Source organism: Dioscorea cayenensis, unplaced genomic scaffold (assembly GCF_009730915.1).
Source record: "Dioscorea cayenensis subsp. rotundata cultivar TDr96_F1 unplaced genomic scaffold, TDr96_F1_v2_PseudoChromosome.rev07_lg8_w22 25.fasta BLBR01001448.1, whole genome shotgun sequence".
NCBI lineage: Eukaryota > Viridiplantae > Streptophyta > Magnoliopsida > Dioscoreales > Dioscoreaceae > Dioscorea > Dioscorea cayenensis.
In genome coordinates, this window is record NW_024087839.1 from 44482 (window position 1) to 64122 (window position 19641).

General features: G+C 38.4%; 2 protein-coding genes across 3 annotated transcripts; one reads left to right on the forward strand and one right to left on the reverse strand.

Moving 5' to 3' along the window:
- Positions 1-1747: 1747 nt before the first annotated feature.
- Positions 1748-15777, forward strand: LOC120256441 (serine/threonine-protein kinase CTR1). The gene is made up of 16 exons (XM_039264121.1): positions 1748-2443; positions 3155-3453; positions 3554-3698; positions 4043-4146; positions 4374-4582; positions 11521-11973; positions 12121-12161; positions 12250-12318; positions 12855-12955; positions 13067-13151; positions 13312-13410; positions 13990-14058; positions 14169-14300; positions 14648-14742; positions 14828-15013; positions 15399-15777. Exons 1-15 carry the CDS (start codon positions 1907-1909, stop codon positions 14934-14936), a joined length of 2547 nt encoding a protein of 848 aa, XP_039120055.1. The 5' UTR covers positions 1748-1906; the 3' UTR covers positions 14937-15013; positions 15399-15777.
- Positions 15778-16393: 616 nt separating this feature from the next.
- LOC120256442 (arogenate dehydratase/prephenate dehydratase 6, chloroplastic-like) lies at positions 16394-19412 on the reverse strand. 2 transcript variants are annotated; one of them, XM_039264123.1, is made up of 3 exons: positions 18979-19412; positions 17505-17717; positions 16394-17441 (listed from the first exon to the last, which is right to left on the reverse strand). In XM_039264123.1, the coding sequence occupies exons 1-3, from the start codon at positions 19082-19084 to the stop codon at positions 16543-16545; spliced, it is 1218 nt and encodes a 405-aa protein (XP_039120057.1). In that variant the 5' UTR covers positions 19085-19412; the 3' UTR covers positions 16394-16542. The 2 variants fall into 2 exon arrangements, with proteins under 2 accessions (XP_039120057.1, XP_039120056.1); XM_039264122.1 differs by having other exon boundaries at positions 16394-17717.
- Positions 19413-19641: the final 229 nt, after the last annotated feature.

Below are 19641 nucleotides of genomic sequence, written 5' to 3' on the forward strand. Positions count from 1 at the left end.
TCATGATGCCACGAAGCATCTTGAGATCGCTCTTCACTTTGTTGGTCATCATTACCTTGTCGGCAATATTTTTCTTCCGTATGTTTCCTCTGCCAATCAGATTGCTGATTTTTTCACTAAAGCACATATTGTTTCTCTATTTCAGTTCATAGTTGACAAACTCTCGGTTTATAACCTATCTTGAGTTTGAGGGAGTGTGATAGAGTACTGTATATATGAAAATATATATTTTGTACATGCTATGTTTATACATACTACATACTCGGCCTCTTGTCATAATGAAATTCATTCCATTTTATATCAACCTTTATCACTTAACGAGGATGTGTGCTGCAGTCACAATCACTTGTATAATTATAAATCGTTAAATTTCTGCAAGTGATATACTAGTGGCTATTTATTAATAACAAGCATAACCTCAATTTGATGTTCATATATACTATAAGTTAAAAAAATTATAACACCCTGCAATTTGATGTTCCAGGTCAATGCTTTTATTATCTGGGACATAGAGCTCTTTATCCAATCAGAAGACTTGGACAAATATGGAGGAGATGGTTTTTTTTTTAAATGGCCTTGCTGCAGTGGCTGGATGGGTGATGGCCTGTTAAGCATTGACAATTTAACATGACAGAAAGAACTTTGTTTACCATTATCATAACTTTCAACCAATTCATGGCATGACTTAAATATTAATGCTCAATTTCCTTTTGTTTTCATGTTAATCACTATTCTGCTTTTCTAAATGTCATTCAACCAATTTACTAGTTCATAAGACTAGTGAAAAAAAATAAATAAATCACAGAGCTTCATCCTTAAAATAAATAACTCTCTCAGCTTAGAGGTAAACCATATTTATATGAAAAAAATTTCGTAAACTATTTTAACTTAATTATCATGATAATTTAAACCATAAGTATGGCCTATAGTCAATTAGTTATGACCCCCAAATGTTAAATACATGTTTTTCTCTGAATTTCTACGGTGGTGTTGGATGCTAAAAGAATCAAACCAAAGTCTTCCATATTAATTGTCAAATGTAGCATCAACTTCCTCAGCTCAATCATGACTACTTTTAGTGAAATGACACCTAACAATAAATCCAACTAAGGAGCTCAAGCATTGCTTTTGCTATGTATGATGATAGATAACTTGTGTCCGTTATTCTCTGGTGTATTTACTTTTTTGGATAGTGTTATCAGTTTTTGTTTTTTTGTTTCCATTTTATAAGTCATGAATTTACTACTGGCTGGTGAATGGGAAGGATAATTTTCTTATCCAATCCTGTTTTATTGTTAGTTTTTCATTTGGTCTCACTTAGTTATGTGTTAGGTTTTAAAAAAATATATCATGTAAGTAAGCTATAAATAAAATAAACACCAAGGGTAATTTTTTTATGGTCAATCATTGGATAACTCAATAGTATAGCATAAAAATACAAGAGTGAGGACAAAAGTTCGAATTTTTCTTCCGGTAATACTTCATGTATCATACATTTGGGTTCAATACTGTTTATCAGGATTGTTTACGGGCCTGAGTGTAAGTTCTTTATGGAAAAAGGTTTCCTTGGAATTTGATCAAATTTCATCTGCTTGAGTTAAATTCACCCTAGAGAAAGGTAGGTGACGAGGCCCAACCATCACCGACCCACGAAGATGGCATGCCATATTGGCTCTCATAATGATAATATAGCAGAGCGAGTTGCTCAAGAGCAAACGAAACTAGGGGCCAAAAAGGGAGATAAAAAAAAGGAGTTATAAGGGAGCACAAGCAAAGGAAAAAAAGAAAAAAAGAAAAAAAGAACTTGTTAGAAGCGAAGCGAAACAGTGGACCTGGACATTTTCACGGAGAAAGATGGTGTCCTTTTAGGGTTCTTCTCCATCGTCTTCTTCCTCTCGTTTCCTCCATGGAAATGCCTGGCCGACGATCCGGCTATTCTCTGCTCAGCCAGTACCCCAACGACCAACTTCCACCTAAGTTCGAGTCCCCTCCCTCCGATAAGGCCCGCCCCAAGCCATCCCCTTTCGACTGGACGATCGCTGCTGATCCCGATCACCGTGGGATGCGGATCAGCGCGGGTTACCCTTCGATCGGCTTACAGAGGCAGTCCAGCGGGAGCAGCTTCGGGGAGAGCTCTCTTTCAGGGGATTACTACCTCCCTGCGACCCTCTCGACGGCTGCCATGGACCCGGAGGGGTTTGGACCGTCAGCTTCGGGAGGGGATGTGAGGGTGAAGGATGGCACGGAGGGGATCGGGCCCACGGGGTCTCCGTCCAAGAGCTGGGCGCAGCAGGCGGAGGAGACGTACCAGCTTCAACTGGCGCTCGCGCTCAGGCTCTGTTCCGAGGCTACGTGTGCTAGCGATCCGAATTTCTTGGACCCTGGGGATCAGATGCTTCCTTCTGATCGGACTTCTGCCGAGGCGCTTTCCCATCGGTTCTGGGTATGCTTTCTATTGATCTTTGGCGATTGCTTTTTCTCCCTCACGGTTTATTGCTTACTGCCCTAAATGACCCCAGGTGTCCTCTGGTTTATGAGATCAGTGAGTTCTTGCTTATGATTTAAAGTAATGGATAGGTATATTGTGAACTAAAGAACCCGAATTATATTTTCAATATCCTGGGAATCATAGTTGGAGTCTACTTCTTGCTGCTAGGAACATGATACTTCGCATCCAGATTCCAGGTTAATTTTGAATCTTAATTTGGTGAATTATATAGGAAGACGATCTCTTGAAATGCATTGGGTTAAGGATTCATGTGGACAAATTTTGTGTGCCACTGCTAAGAGTATCATGTTAGAAAAATAAAGGAGATTATTAACCCTGCCAAGAATAGGCTTTATGTTCATGGGCAGCAGCTGATTTATATAAATTTATATATAGTGGGCGTTTAAACAATTTTTGGCATTAATTAGTAGGTACTAGATATGAAGTTCCATTAGAATCCTACTCTTCTTTCAGACTTCCATCCTTTCTCCGAATTAATCTATCAACAGGCAACAACAGACACAGGCTTTTCTTTTGTAGGACTTACTGTTCCATTATTTGCATGTTCTTCTTTGACATGTCTTAGTAAACTTCTCTTTAAACTACATTCTGAATCTCAGATTGTGATGGTTACTCACACAGTTGTTTAATTTTCTTTTATGTTAGGTTAATGGCTGCCTATCTTATTACGATAAGGTTCCAGATGGATTTTACTTAATACAGGGAATGGATCCATTTGTCTGGACAATATGCACTGATGTGCAGGAGGATAGTCGAATTCCATCAATTGAATCATTAAAAACTGTTCAACCAAGTGATTTGTCAATTGAAGTGGCTCTGATCGATAGACAGAGTGATCCAGATTTAAGGCAGTTACAGAATATGGTAGTTGCTCTTTCATGCAGTTGTTCTACCACTCAAGATGTGGTGGATCAGCTGGCAAAGCTGGTCTGCTCCCGAATGGGGTGAGCTACCCAAACTCTGGCCTTGTTTGCTGGACTGCCAAGTGCCAATATGTTTCTTTTTGTGATATTTCAATTGCTAAGGTTTCATTTCCTTCACAAGGGGTGCAGCTTTTAAAGAGGAAGATAGCTTGCTCCCTCGGTGGAAAGATTGCAGTGAAGCTATTAGGGCTAGTGCAGGTTCTGTTGTCCTTTCACTTGGAAAGCTATCTGTTGGCCTTTGTAGGCACCGAGCATTGCTATTTAAAGTAAACTCCAAACTTTTGTTCTGTATAATTTTGTCTTTTTCTTTTTTCTTATGTATTATTTCATTCTCTGCTGAAGGGTGAAGATGTATGATTTCGTTTCTAATATGGTCCTTTAATACTTTGCACTATCCTATTATTATTGTGAGCATTTCTCAATAGCTATATGCATTTTCTTCCATGCTATGTGCTTGTTTATTTGCTTCTTTCTTCTATTTTTTTTACTTTTTTAAATTTTTTTAAATACTATTATTATTATTATTATTATTTATTATTTTTAAAATTTCAGCCATATTATTTGCAATAGCCCTTCTAACCTATCTTTTATGATGGAAACTGTGTTTCAGATGTTGGCTGACACAATCAATTTGCCATGCCGAGTTGCCAAGGGATGCAAATATTGTAAACGAGATGATGCTTCCTCTTGTCTTGTACGTTTTGGATTGGAGAGGTGTGATTTCTCTTGGATGTCATTTTTACAGGAATTTTTTGCCATGATCTCTTAGAGGTTTCTAATTTTCTTTGTTTTCACATTATCACCTACTTGATAAAGAGTTGGTATCCTTGTCAGCTAGCTAGATAGAGAAAGCTCTTTCTGATTGAGTAGTCATCTGTTGACATAGTTAATTGGAAAAATAAAAGTAGTTATCAGATTGTTCATTCATTTTTATCTTGCAGGGAATATATAGTTGACCTGATTGGAAACCCAGGTTTTTTGTGTGAGCCTGGTTCTTTACTCAATGGCCCTTCATCTATCTCAATTTCTTCACCTTTGCGGCTTCCAAAATATAAAGCTGTTGGAATTACAAAGGATTTCAGATCTTTGGCAAAGCAATATTTCTTGGATTGTCAATCACTTAATCTCATGTTCAGTGAGGCTTCAACAGGTGAGCTGTTCCTATAAACATTCGTATGTCCTAGATTATGGGCCCATTTCTTTTAATTGAAATTATTATCAGTTTTTGATCTTTGCATCTACATTTGGTTGAAACCTGGTGATCTTTCATTCTTTGTAGTTATATCATCTAAGTTAGTTGCTGCCATTGGAATTGAAATTTCTACAAAACAAGTACTGCAGCCACTTGTGCTGGGTGATGACTTTGATTAAGTTGTATTCTGTCTCCAGGTAAAGTAACTGATAGAGCCCAACAAAACAATAACAGAAAAGGATAAAAGAAAGATAAAGTTAGGATAGGAAGAAGATGATGATGGCAATGGGGGTATTATTGATGACAGTAAACATATGATGATAGGTGACAAAGGGGACTCATTTGAGTGTTTCCCAGGTATCCCAAAACCATAAGGCCAATTATCCAGAGGCTTCTCTACTCTAATGCCTCACTCATGCCCCAAATATACCAGCATGTAGCCCACTTCCTGAATGCATATCCAAAATAGATTTGGCCTCTACCTCCCACTCAAGATCATCTGACAAAATTGGGGGAATATCTTGGCAAGGCTTGTTGGTCCTGATAGCTGGCTTGAGTTGGGAGACATGGAACACAGGGTGAAGGAGGGTTGAACCCGGAAGCTCAAGTTTGTATGCCATGGAACCGATTTTCCTAACAATAGATTAGGGACCAAAATAACGAGGAGATAGTTTTTTGTTTATCATTCACCTTCTCAGCCAGGGACTTTTTTCAATATGGATGAGTTTTCAGATACCCTAAATCTCCCACTTGCAAACTCACATGACGGTGTTGGTCTGCAATTTCTTCATTCGTTTCTGAACCAAACCCAACTGCTTTTTCAACTCCTTGAGCATTAGGTCTTTGGCTTTTAGTTGCTTCTCCACTGTTGAATTATAGGTTTCAGAACTAGGATATTGCAATAAAGGGGATGGATCCTGCCTTTACATCACCTTGAAGGGAGTGAGCTTAGTAGAGGTATGGAAGGCCGTGTTATGCCAATATTTACACATTGGTAACCAACGACTCCAAGACTTAAACTGGGCTTTGCACAATGCAATGCAAATAGTTCTCAAGACATTTGTTAACAACTTTGATCTAGCCATTTGTCTGAGGATAGTAAGTAGTGCTCACTGCAATTTTGTTTGCTACAATTGGAATAATTTAGTCCAAAAGGTACTCATAAAAATCTTGTCCTGGTCTGAAACAATGAACCTAGGAATTCCATGAACTTGACAACATTTTGCAATCCTAGTAGTAAAAGAGAAAAAGAAAAAAAAAGAGAGGGTGTTTTAACATTTAACCCAGCTGGCTTATGTAAGCCTTCTATAAAGTCCATCGACACATCTTCCCACAGCTTCTCCGGTATAGGAAGAGGTTGTAATAGGCTAGCAGGAGATAAAAGACAAATTCTTGTTTTGTTGGCACACATCATAGCTTTTTCTTTGCATCATTTTTCATGCCTTTGTAATAGAGTTAAACCGTAATCCTTTTATAAGGTTTTAGGAACCTTAAATGTTTTCACACCAAGCTGCCATGAAACTGCAAATGTTTTAGGCAACAAAGAGGAGGTTTAAGATATTACCAGGTGCTTTTTATAGCATAGCTGATCTTGGACTAAGCATCATCCTGGTTTACAATCAGGGTCCTTCCTTATGACCTTGTTAATTGTTGCCAACTTCAGATCGTGATCTATGTCACCCATCATGCCATCCACATAAAAGCATTGGGGCACTGTGATATTCAAAAGAATCAGCAAATGGGATAAGGCGTCCGTTGCCTTATTCTCACATTTTGGTTTGTACTCAATCTCAAAATCAAAATCTAACTACTTGGTCAGCCACTTTTGGTGCTCATCTGACACAAACTGTTGCTCTAGGAGGTGGTTGAGACTCTTTTGATATGTTCAAAATGGGAACTTCCTATCCAACATGTAGTGTTGTCATTTTTGAACATCAAATGTTATAGCATGGGTTCACGCTCATAAACAGACTTCAATCTGGCTTGCCCTTTAAGTGCTTGGCTAAAGTAGGCAAGTGGTCGACTCTTTTGCATCAATACTACCCCAATCCCAGTGCTTAAGGCATCTGTCTCAATGATAAACTTTTCTCTAGAATCGAGCTAATTTATAGTCGGAATTGTCATCATGGCCTGTTTAAGTCTTGCACTACTTCCATTGACTCATCACTCTACTTAAAAGCATCTTTCTTCAACAAATTCTTCAAAGGGGCAGTTATCTTGCCACAGTCCTTGATGAACTGATGATAATAGCTAGTCAATCCTAAATTCTTTGAAATAGGCCATTGCTTTATTGCTCTAACTTTGTCAAGATCTGTAGACACTCCCTTTTTCAGTAATAATGTGCCTTGATACTTGATCTGACTCTGGCATAAATGACATTTCTTTAAGTTATGAAACAAGTGATTAGTCTTTAAGGTAGTTAATACCCTTAACTGTTGCTGTTGTTGGTCCAGAAAAGTTGTAAGGCAATATGTCATTGAAGAACACCAAGACACCTTTTCTCAACATTGGTTTAAATATTGAATTTATGACCATTGAAAGGTGGCCAAGCGCATTCGTCAACTCGAACATACCAAGAATCCATAGTGCCTCTCATGGGTATGGAAAATGGCTTTCGGTACACCCTCTGGCTTCATCCTGATTTGATTGTATCCTGACTTCAAGTCCAGCTTTGAAAATAGATGAGCTCCTGGAAACTCATCAAATAGCTCATGTGCGTGAAGACAAGAATCGAGGCTTCTTCAGGTGGAATAAAAATATACAAGGGTCGTGTGGTCAAATCCAAAGTAATTGGGAACTTTTCCACAATTTCTACTAATTATGCATTCCGGGCTTCGAGCATGTAATTTGAATCTGTTAATGGATATTGGATGCATGTTCACTCAGTTGGAGCTCCTTCCACTTCTTAATCTCTAGGGTTTAAGACCCGCAAAAACCCTGTCCTCTTTGATTCTAACTGCACCATTGGAGCTCTTTAAGGTACTCTTCCATCATCCCCGTCTCCCTTTCGTTGGCACCTGCTACCAAAGCCACCTCCAAGGTCCACCATCTCGTCATCCATGGAGGTTGTCCCAAGCCCTAAGGCTTGCTGATGGCCTGACGCTAAGGGCAAAAGGAAGGAGGAATGAAGGGAGAACGCTGAAGCTCCCGGCAACCCTTCTTGGATCCGTCACTAATGCCAATCAAAGTCACTGTGCCTAACTTAGGACAACCACTTAAGCTTAAGAATAATATTGGAACTTCCAATATCAAATGGCAAAAATTCCTCTGCAAATCCCATTCCTGGGCAGTGTTATTAAAAGCGAGAAAAGTCCTCACCTAGGCTCTAAGGTAGCCAAGGCGAGGCAAGGCCCTAGCGCCTCAACACCCCTTGGGCGAGGCTTCAATGAGGCGAGCCTAGACGAGTGTTTTTTGCCAAGCGCCCAGCATAAAAAAAGGCGCTCATGTCCTTTTTTTCCTATTAGCTCTATATTCAATGCTTTCAATTAGTGTTAATTGAGATTTTAAGAATGCACACTTACTAATAAGGAAGGAAATAAATTTAGAGGAGAAAAATTAGGTGACTTTACAAAAGGCATATTTATTAATAAGGAAGAAAATAAATTTAAGGGAGAAAAATTAGGTAATTTTTAAAAAAAGGCACATTTACTAATAAGGAATGAAATAAATTTTGGGGAGAAAAACTAGGTGATTTTAAAAAAAAGCACACTTTTAAGGAAGGAAATAAGTTTAGAGGAGAAAAACTAGGTGACTTTAAAAAAAGGCACACTTACTAAATAAATATAGGAGAAAAAATAGGTGATTTAAAAAAAGGTACACTTACTAAATAAATTTCGGAGAGAAAAACTAGGTGATTTTAAAAAAAAGCACACTTTTAAGGAAGGAAATAAGTTTAGAGGAGAAAAACTACGTGACTTTAAAAAAAGGCACACTTACTAAATAAATATAGGAGAAAAAATAGGTGATTTAAAAAAAGGTACACTTACTAAATAAATTTCGGAGAGAAAAACTAGGTGATTTAAGTCGCACTTTAAAAAAAATAATGAGTGAATTAAGGGAATTAACTTATTAATTATAGAAAATTGAAGAGGCAACAACTCTAAATCTAGTGCTGGAGTTGAAGCTAGCTTAGATGATGATGAGGATGATGATGCTTAGAATTAAATGACTCATGAAGATAAAATTTACACTCTAAAAGCTTTAGTTCTAGACATCTAAGAAGTGTTTTCTTGACTTTATGTTATCCTTTGTTTGACTTAATGTTTTACTTTGCTTGACTTTAATTGTTCCAAAAATTTTATGTATATATTAGTTATTTAATAACTAACGCTTTGTGTTGCTCAGGCGTGCGCTTTTCGTGGTGCCTCTCGCCTCGGGCAATAAAATGCCTTAGCGCCTTAAGGGCACCCTAGCGCTTTTAATTACACTTTTCCTAGGTAATGGCGCATTTGTACCCAAAGCAATGCCGTAGCTCGCCTTTACCGTAATTGGAATGCTCAATTGTTGCAATAATTATAACCACATCAAATGCTCTTAGCTCTCTCTTAAGCTTCATTAAGTGAGAAAACGTAAGCCCAACGACTGAGTTTTAAAGATGAACTTCACCCACTTAAAGCAGCATCTTCATCTCTATTTCTCCTTATCAAATTCTCCCCCTTTTTTTCATCATCTAAACAACCAAGACATTCAGCTGTCTTCTTGCAACGGTACCCATGTGGTACTTCTCGTCACACTTAAAACATAAACCCTTCTGCCTTTTTGATTGAATCTCTGTAGTACATTTGTAAGGGGTGCAAGTGTTTCTTTGATCAATTTTGTTAGTATTTGTGGCCAGGTTTGGGATGTTACTGTTTGGGTTCGACTTGTGGAGGCCTAGGTTGTGTGTTTGTTTGGGGTGTGCATATTAGTTGGCTTCTAGGTTATATGGGTTGTCTTGGTGGTTTTTTTGTTGTCTAATTCTTGCGTAGGTCTGATGTATTTCCCTTTTATCCTTTCAGCTGGCTCCATAACATCCAAAAATCCATTATAGTTCATCTTCAACAACCTACCCGTAACCTTCTCATCTAACCTGTTGACAAACATGGCCACCAACGTTTTGTCATCCATGTGCTTCAACGGAATGGACAAGGTCTCAAATCCTTGGTATTGGATCTTGTCGACTTTTGCTATAACGACAAGAGCCGTTGTTGCAGGAAGTACCATAGGAGTTGGTTCTTCAATTCTTCCCAAGTTAGATAGAGGCGATGGTTCTCCTTCCATTGTGAGTAGACCAAAGCTGCACCTCGGAGATATACCCCAGCTGCTTTTAACTTCTCAAGCTTGGTCAACTTGTTCACTATGAAAGACTTTTCAACATGAAATACTTATGAAATTAGATCGTCTTATCCATCATACGTTGGCATTTCCAACTTCTTGTCATATCGGTGCTAATACATAGGCATATGGGTAGCTGTCTGTTCTGTCAGGTGAGTTCCCTCCACCCCCGGACTCATTGTTGGTGTGTAGCCTTACCCCTCTCAACTCAACTACACTCATTCCCACTGAAACTAAGCTGTGTTTTGGAGCGCACTTAATATCTCATCCATCTTTTGGTTCAAAGAGGAAATTGTTGTATTTTAGTTAGCCAAAAGGTTCTTAAAGGCGGGTAACTTCCTCGATGCTTTCCACTCTTGAATCCATTCTAGTTGCCGGCATCCCAAGGATCAGGTTCGTCTTTGATACCAAAGATGATTGATTTCAACAAAATAGTACAGAGAAAGATAAAAGATATATATTGTTAGGATAGGAAGAAGAAGATGATAGCAATAAAGGAAACAGATGATGATAGATGACAAAGGGGACTCATTCGAGGTTCCCAGCTCTCCCAAAACCAAAGACCAATTGCCCAGAGGCTTATCTACTCTTATGCCTCAATCATGCACCAAATATACTCAACAGTCTTGGTAAAGAATCCTAACAACCTTGCCACCTCAACCTTGTAAAAGACACAAGCAGATCAAGTACTCAAACCAAAATAGAACAAATTGACAGCATATGACAACAGGATAGACTCAATAAACTTGGGCCTTCAGCCTCCAATAGTGCTAACAAATGGGCATCTCTTCTTCTTCTTGGAGTACTGAAATCAGATTGGAGGCTTAATAGCAGCCTAGCCTTTATATTTTGTTAGAGGGCATACCCTTGAATTCAGCCTGCACTATGAATCAATGGATTTCTTATTTCTTTGGTTTCCTGTTTTATCTGACCTATCGGTTTCAGCTTCTGCATTTTCTGTCTATATTTTCTCTAAACTCATTAGTTTACAAATGTCTTCTCTAGGAGTCCTATTTTAATCTCCCTTCATTAATTTCTTGTTTTCCCCTCGATAGAATCTTGTTATTGCGGTGAAAGAGTAGATATTCAATCTCCCTTCATTAATTTCTTCTTTTCACTCTTTGTAGACTTTTACTGGGGAGAAACAGTAGATAGATTGGTTTTTCCCCATTGGCTCACCTCATTGAGAGGAATAGCATATGAAGTTTAATGGTAAAACTTCCCATCTCAATTTATCATCTCTGCTTGCTTTCTACAAATGCTCACGAGAAACAATAGTCATGCAATTTTTTAGCATCTAACAGATGGACTGACATTCAATTTGTTTGTTATTGCCATGTGCATATTCATTTTCTCTCTATTTGGGACTTCCTTTTCTATATTCCATAGTGCACAAAATCATCTATTTGGAACTACTAATTGTCTTTTCTGATTCCATGGTACTGTCTTTTGCTTTATCTTTTCATATCCAAATAATAATATTCAACTATAATCTCGTTTATATCTGCAACCTTGGATTATCTATATGCGTATTATGCAGTGCAGTTGTGCATTAAAAGAATGATATATTTGATTGGTTTTAGGCACTACCTCTGGTCGAAATGGTGCAGTGGGCCCATCAACCTCAAAAAATTATGATGAGAAATATGTGGACGTGAAATATTTTTCACCTGTAACAAGTAGTGATATTGAAGTTTTTGAGGCAGCTGATACCCATGGTAAAAGAGTTGCTCCACCAGTTACAGCAGCTGGCATTTCCACCGTACAAAAAGGGCAGAATCTGTTGGAGACTACAGAAACAGTGGAATATATGGCATATGAGGCAGACCGTTTAAAGCCCATCAAAAAAGATGGGAATAAGGATGTTTCACCTCTCTTACCTGCTGTAGATCCAAAAGCTGATAAGAATAAGGATTCAGTGTTCACTGATGAACATCGGCAGGTGCGCAATAAACCCAACAATGATATAGCTCTTGCTATGGATGGTTTAAACATTCCTTGGGCTGAGCTTATTTTGAAAGAGAGAATTGGTGCAGGTATCTTTTGGGTGTTTTCCTTTTTAATCACATCAGGATAAAATTTATTGATTGTTAGGAAGTCTCACCTGTCACACATGAATTGAGCTCCATGTTTGTATAGAAGGTATCTATCATTGTGTTTATTGATTATTTTTCCATCTTCAGGGTCCTTTGGAACTGTTCATCGTGCTGACTGGAATGGTTCAGTATGTGTCTTCAGTGCTCCTATCGGTGTCCAACAATAGAAGAACTTTTGCTTCCTATGTCTATTTATGTTATAAATTTAACCTGCAGGAGGTTGCTGTGAAGATACTAATGGAGCAAGATTTTCATCCTGAGCGCTTTAAAGAGTTCCTTAGGGAGGTATTGCAATAAGCTTCTTATGTGGATTATTAGCGATAATTGCCAGCATCTAATGTTATATCATCAACGCAATCTTGCAAACTGTAAAATTTAGTACAGGCTGAAATGTCGGGTTGAAGTTTTTACTCAATGATATACTCATATGCTAGTAGATATGGATGACTGGCATTATTTTTTTGTGCTGTCCTTGACAGTCTGCTGGCCTTGTGAGTAATCTTGGTTTAGGTCCAGGCCCATCCTATCTATTATGGTTGAGGGAAACCCCTTGTTTCTTATTAGTTATTCTAAAGCATTATTAGGGCAATGGGTTAAGTGACTGATATCACAACCATGACTCCATGGTTATGTTCTGGTCTCAGCCATGCAATATTATGAGTTGTACATAAACTACTACCTTCAGGCATACCAATTTTTGGGTAAATTTTATATCATAAGTGTCTAAGAGAATGATCATATTATTTTGTGTTATGATATACAGTGACTTCTCCTTTTGCATATTATCTATTTTTATTTAATCATATAATGTTGCATCTCAGGTTGGAATAATGAAAAGCCTACGACATCCAAATATTGTTCTCTTTATGGGTGCTGTTACTCAGCCACCAAACTTATCTATTGTCACTGAGTATTTATCAAGGTGCTCCTGATCTCTTGTAGAACAATCTTTTGGCCAACAGTTATCAGACAGATTGCTGCAGGTCCCATATATTTTAAGTTGTTAAAGGTATTTTTCCTTCCTGAATTGCAGAGGTAGCTTATTTAGGCTTCTGCACAAACCTGGTGCAAGGGAAATTCTTGATGAGAAACGTCGATTAACTATGGCTTTTGATGTGGTATGTCATGTTATACTGTTTGATTTCAGTGTCTCTTTTATATTCTGTGTGATTATTTGCTACTGGCTACTTAAAGCCTTTAATTATTTAGTGCTAAACTAGATATTAAGGCTAAAGTTTTATTTTCCATCATCTTTAAAGATTTGATTGTTTTATACAGGCAAAGGGCATGAATTATCTACACAGACGTAATCCACCAATTGTTCATCGAGATCTGAAATCTCCGAATCTTTTAGTTGACAAGAAATATACCGTGAAAGTAAACACACTTCCCTGTTTAGTAGATGCTGAACCTTCGCAGACTGCATGTTTTACTTTATGAGTGTGTTTATGTTTTACATTTTCATATTCATTTCCATGTATGATGGCATGTACATACAAGATATAAGTTTCATGAGTGGTTAATGTGTGAATATCAGTGATCATCTTTATCTTTTCAAGGAGGATATTAGGCTTGAAGAGTTATTTCGGTGAGTACCAATAATATTGGTGACTGATAGTTCGTTGTCTTGAATCCAAACCTGCATATGGTGAAGTATTATGCCACTAAAAGTTGCATGCCTAAAACTTTTACACCAAATTGTTAACCCGCATTCTACTCTGCTGATTTGTGTTTATAATTTGAGTAATTTTCTCTAAATCTCTGACGTGCTTGCGTTTGAATCTAGGTCCTATTTGCGACTTTTCAATTTCTTTTTGCTTTTTCGTCTATGTTTACTTTGCAATATCTTAATATTGACTTTATCCTTTTTATTCCTTCAAGCTAAAGCTTGTATATCTTTGATAGTCACTAATTTTGATTTTATTTTCATATATACTTTTGTTAATGATCATCCAGGTCTGTGATTTTGGCCTCTCCAGATTAAAGGCAAATACTTTTTTGTCATCAAAATCTCTTGCTGGAACTGTAAGTTTCTGGGAACTGATAGTGCTCTGCAATTTGCTCCTGATTCTCACTTTCTAGGAAATAGTGATGACAATTTCAATCTGAAGCTCTGATGTTTTTATTCTCATCAGCCTGAGTGGATGGCACCAGAAGTTCTCCGTGATGAACCATCAAATGAAAAATCTGATGTTTACAGCTTCGGTGTAATCTTATGGGAGCTTATGACATTGCAGCAACCATGGAGTAATTTAAATCCAGCTCAGGTTAGCAATAGAGGGATACATTTTTTACTTGAGAAATCTTGGTATATCATGACCCAATATCCAATAGGAAGGAAACTACTGGGTACTAGAAAGTAGAATACGCAAGTGGTGACCTAACTGTCCAATATTATTATCTGCAAGTCGTCTGTTATATTCAAGGGAAGAATAGAAGCTAGTTGGCTTAAAACAGGTATCTGTTCCGTTACAAATAGCTAGCAACTTTTCCTGTGTGGTTCAGCAGTGAAGCTCGTTCAACTGGTGGTTCATTTTTGTTTGATGTGACTTAAACGTTTGTCCTTGAAATTGCATTGGCTGTTAAAAGTGAAGCATGACTTAATTTATCTCAGGTGGTCGCTGCAGTTGGTTTTAAAGGCAGACGGCTTGAAATTCCTAATGATGTAAACCCAAATGTGGCTAGGATAATTGAATCTTGCTGGGCAAGGTATGTACACAGATACAGTTTGTTCTTTCTACTTGCTGCACTCCATGCTCATGTTCATCTTCTGACTTCTAACTCTTTTTGGCAGTGAACCTTGGAAAAGGCCTTCTTTCTCCAATATTATGGAATCCTTGAGGCCACTGATTAAGCCTCTTCCTCCTCAGCCAGTTCGCAATGAAATGACAAAGTTAACATGAAAGAGCAAGAAGAATGTTTGTTGCCATTTTGAATTCTGGTACGATATGGACACGGAAACTCATGTCTCTTTGATCAGGTAAGTTGCACAGTTCTTGGCTTTGACCTGCAGTTGTGCAATTATATTGCAAAATAATCTGTCTGTCTAAAGGAAAAATGCATAACTAATAGTGGGGTTCATGACAGTTATTTTACTCCTTGAAAGAGTTATTTCTAATTTAGGAGCAAGAACAATTGAATTTTCTGTACTTGAGTCTATCGTTGCACCTGCTCTGGTTGTAACCTTCTGTCATTTTTATATGTTTTGATCTGACATTCTGTAAATTGTTGATAATTTCAGTTCATTGTCAAGCACATCCATGCGAGCAGGATTCTGTGCTACAAATGCTCAATATCATTTTGTACTTAGTAATAACTCATGATATTCTGAATGGGTCTAAACATTGCAATTTTCTAATTGGCAGGATCACATTGGTGCTCGCGTTCTTAGAAGAGTTGTTGAGATTCTGATTATCGACCAGTTACTTAACCGGCTGCAGATTTCAGCATTAATTCCAAAGGCAGAGGGGACTCCACACTATGTATAAACCTTTATCTGTTTAAGTGCTCTCCTACAAGCAATCTGTGTCATGTTATCTTGTAAATAGTGATGTAACTAGATCTAATTAGTTTTAGAGGGAGAGCTTTCTTGCGGTCATGTTTTCTGAAGGTTCTTTAGCCACCCCACTAAGAAATCTTGTATGTTTGATGTTACACTTGCTAACGTTCTCTTATTCATTTCAAGTGTAATGATTACCTTTTAACTATTGTTATATATTGCTTGTGATTATCCGCCCGGTTCAATCTTAAATTCTTAATGATAGCCTTTAACTACTGCTGATGATTATCAGCAACATATGGGTGCCCGATGTAAGTTTTTTGATGCAGGGGCTCGCAGCTGAGATGGTACCCTTTCCTGCTAGCTTTGTCAGGTTTCATTTGTTTTTCCATTGTTTCTTTAGTTCTTGTAAATTCCTGTACGTTCGGGGCCGTGCCAAATGTGGACGACTTGTTAGTCCTGTATCATCTTGATTGGTTGGGGTGAATTTGTTGTGCTGGTTCAGTAAACTGTCTAGTATCATACTAATTGGATTGTGATATGATTTTTCTTTACTGGTGTCATGATATTCAAAACAGGAGACGCCGTAGGCTGACTCGTCGTGTATTGTTGCATCAGTGTACTCTTCAATTATCCCAGGTCAGCCACTTAGTGTATTAATCTGCTGTCATTAAGGATAGACTTGATTGTGCACGTGTTGAAACATTTCTTGCCACCTGCTCCAAAAACAATAAAGAAAGACTGGAGTGTTTGTTTGTGCCTCGCTGTTGTCCCTATCTGGTGGGTGAGTCAAGCGACTTTTTTTAACTTTTCCATGCAATTTCTATCAATCTGATCTTTCTTCCGCATTCTTTTCACGGAGGCAATCTCATTTCATTTATTTATCAATAATATTTCTATTGTTTTGAAACAACGTAATTTCACTTTGCATACACATTGATGTTCTACTTTCATGGTAAATGTGTGTGTGGGCCCGTCCGGAGGCATGGAATGGAAAATTGGGAATGAGACTAAAACGAAGAGGGGTCTGTTTGTAGTACCATGGGGTAGCTTCCGAGAAGCCGGAGGAAGGAAGTGTACTCGTGTATCTCTGAAAGTGCGTTCTGCACTCTGGTCTCCGCCATGGATGCTTCAAAGTCAACATAATACATATAGTCAAAACGCAGGCCATCATTCACCAGTCGGAGGGGACATCCCTTGTGTGGCCGGCTTTCCAGCTTGGTCACCCTGATGTCCCTGAAAGCCAGAGCTGACAGAACTTTGAATAAAAATGACGGACCCTCCTCGCCCGCAAACACGATGCTCGTCTTGAAATCTCCGTCCCTCCGAGGAATGACCGGCTCCCTCGCCAGCATTACGAACCGTGTTACGTTCCCAGACTTGTCATCCTCAATCCCCTCCGCCAAGATCTCCATCCCGTACAGCTCCGCAGCCCTTACCGAGGCTATCACTCCCGTGTCTCGCAGCATCTCGGCGGCCACATGCTCGGCGGCTCCAGCCGTATCGTCGAAGGCCTCGCGAGAGACGTCCAGGCCGAGACTGGTAAGCGTGTGCTCGCACTGCGAGAGAGCCTGCGGATGGCTGATAACCCGAGTCAGGTTCTCCTTGCGCACGCCGGGAAGTGCCAGCAGGCAGTGATGCACGGACATCTGAATTTCGCCAACGATGTGAAGTCTGTGACGAAGGAGGAGGTCATAGTTCCGGTGGACGGTGCCGCCTGAAGAGTTCTCCACGGGGAGTATCGCACGGTCAGCCACCCACTGCTCCACAGCTTGGAACACCACGTCGAACTGGTCGCAAGGAATGGGTTCACAGTCAGGGTAGGCCTTCCCGGCAGCTGCTTCGGTGTAGGCACCGGGGACACCACGGTAAGCCACACGGAGCTTGCAGCCGTGCTTCGGAAAGGGGACTAAGTCCATGGGTGTGAGTGCAGGAGGGAAGGGGAGTGATGAGATAGAGTGATTGACCTTACCGGTGAGGATGGCACATGAGCTCTGCCAGTCTGTGAGGGTGGTGATCCTGTTGGAGCCGGCCTGTTGGGTACAACGGATGTTTGTCATCTTTGTTTTTGTCGGAATATTCGCCATCAACGTTGTGAAATTCGGAGACGAGCATAGCGATGCAGCGGCAGCGGCAGCGCAGCGGCAGCCATTTCTATGGATTGATTGCTTTGGTGTACGTTTCTCTTGTTGTATGCAATATGATTAACGAATATATTTAGCCATGATATATAAGTTGGAAGTGGTGATCTTAAATTCCTCACAGCTTTGAAACCGAGGAAAAAACACAATCGGTGCTGAGGGCTAGGGAAGTCATATAAAATTTAAAATAATAATAATAATAATAAGGGTTGAGATGGCTGCTGGAAGGCGAAGAGTTGGTGGAGGGTGGACTAGAAATTTGTTTGTCTTGGTCAAGTTTTGAACCTACTACCATGAAAACGAGGTGATCGTGTAAACCACCCTGTTAACCATGGTCAAGCTCAGGCTGTGTTTTGAAAATTGGCTGACCAGGCCGATTGGATCCAATTTGATTGAATTCGACCAGATTAACCGAGTTTACAAATAATAAATATTATTTTAATTTAAATTTTGAATGTCAGTTGGGTTCAAATTTTAAAGAAATCATTTTTTTATATAAATTTATTTTATACTAAAATTTTGTACTTCCTATTTTTTTTTAAAAATAAAAAAATATGCATCTTTTAATTATTAAGCACATAAAAAATAAATATTCTTAAGTATAACCTAATTAAATATTAATTAATATAAAATTTTTTTAAGAATCGAATCTGGTTAATTAGAATCAATCTTAAATCTAACTTTATATTTTATACTATTTTTTTCATAAAATTATTAAATATATATTTATAATTTACCTCATCCATATACATGTTGATTATTATGTTTATAAATAATAATAATTTGTTATATGATATTAAAAGACATTGAATTTGTAGGATTATTGTTATTTGTTAGTACTTATAAATTATAAAAAATATTATATGTTTGTTATATTTTTTTCTTAATATATATATATATATATATATAAAATCGAGTCAATCTCGGTTCAATCTAGATTAAACTATGAATCGGTGACTAGGAGTTTTTTTGGGTCACTTCCCCAAGTGATGTTTCAGAACATTGTGCTCAACTGCATGCGTGCTATTTTTGAATTATTGATGACAATATGAATCCTTCGCCAAACGGTATGGTGCAGTGCAGTGCAGTGGGAGAAGTGAAGGGAATCTAATAAAAGCATGGGGAGACAATGTTATGCTCTTGTTAAATTGAGTAATGCTATATCGTCCGAAAATTTCAGCCGAATTTCTCACACGAATGACGTGGATACATCCACGTCATCACATCTTATTTACCTCAATTCTAAAGTTAAAAAATAACAATAAAAATAAAATAAAAAAACCTTAATTTTTACTTTTTCCTCACCATCCTCGCGCCACCATCGTCGCACCTGGCGCCACCATTGCACCTCCCACGCCACCGATAGGGTCTGGCCTAATGCCATCGACACTGTCACCGAGGTTGCCGCCATCGGCACCACTATAATCACCTTCCACCGCGAGGGTCTCGCCGTCAACAGAAGGAAGAAAACAACGTCAATCACCGCAGAGGACTTAATCTATGTTATGCAACGGTAGGGAGAGGCAAAGAAACCTCACAACAACATTCTTTTTGGAGTATTGGTGATATATTTTTGGTTTCAACTTTCAACCTTGCTATCTATGTTGAATGGTTGGTAGATGGAAGAGTAATGAAATGATTAGATAATGGTGTATGAGTTGTAATTAAGGGGTATAAGTTTGTTTGAGAGGTTGTTACAGAATTACAAAATGTGTTGGCATATGAGGTGTTTGTTAGAATGTCAGGTGCTATATTTGCTCCGATTGTGCAACACTATGTTTGAATTTCATGGATATTTCTTCTCAATTCTATCTTATTACAGGACTGAAAATATGAAAACCCTGTGGAGGGGGCATCCCAAGTCAGAATCATTGTCAATGAAATGTTCAACATTTAAGGAACATTGAAAATTTTCTACTAGTTTTGCCTACACTCCATTGAGTTAAAAACATTTAAAACATACACATT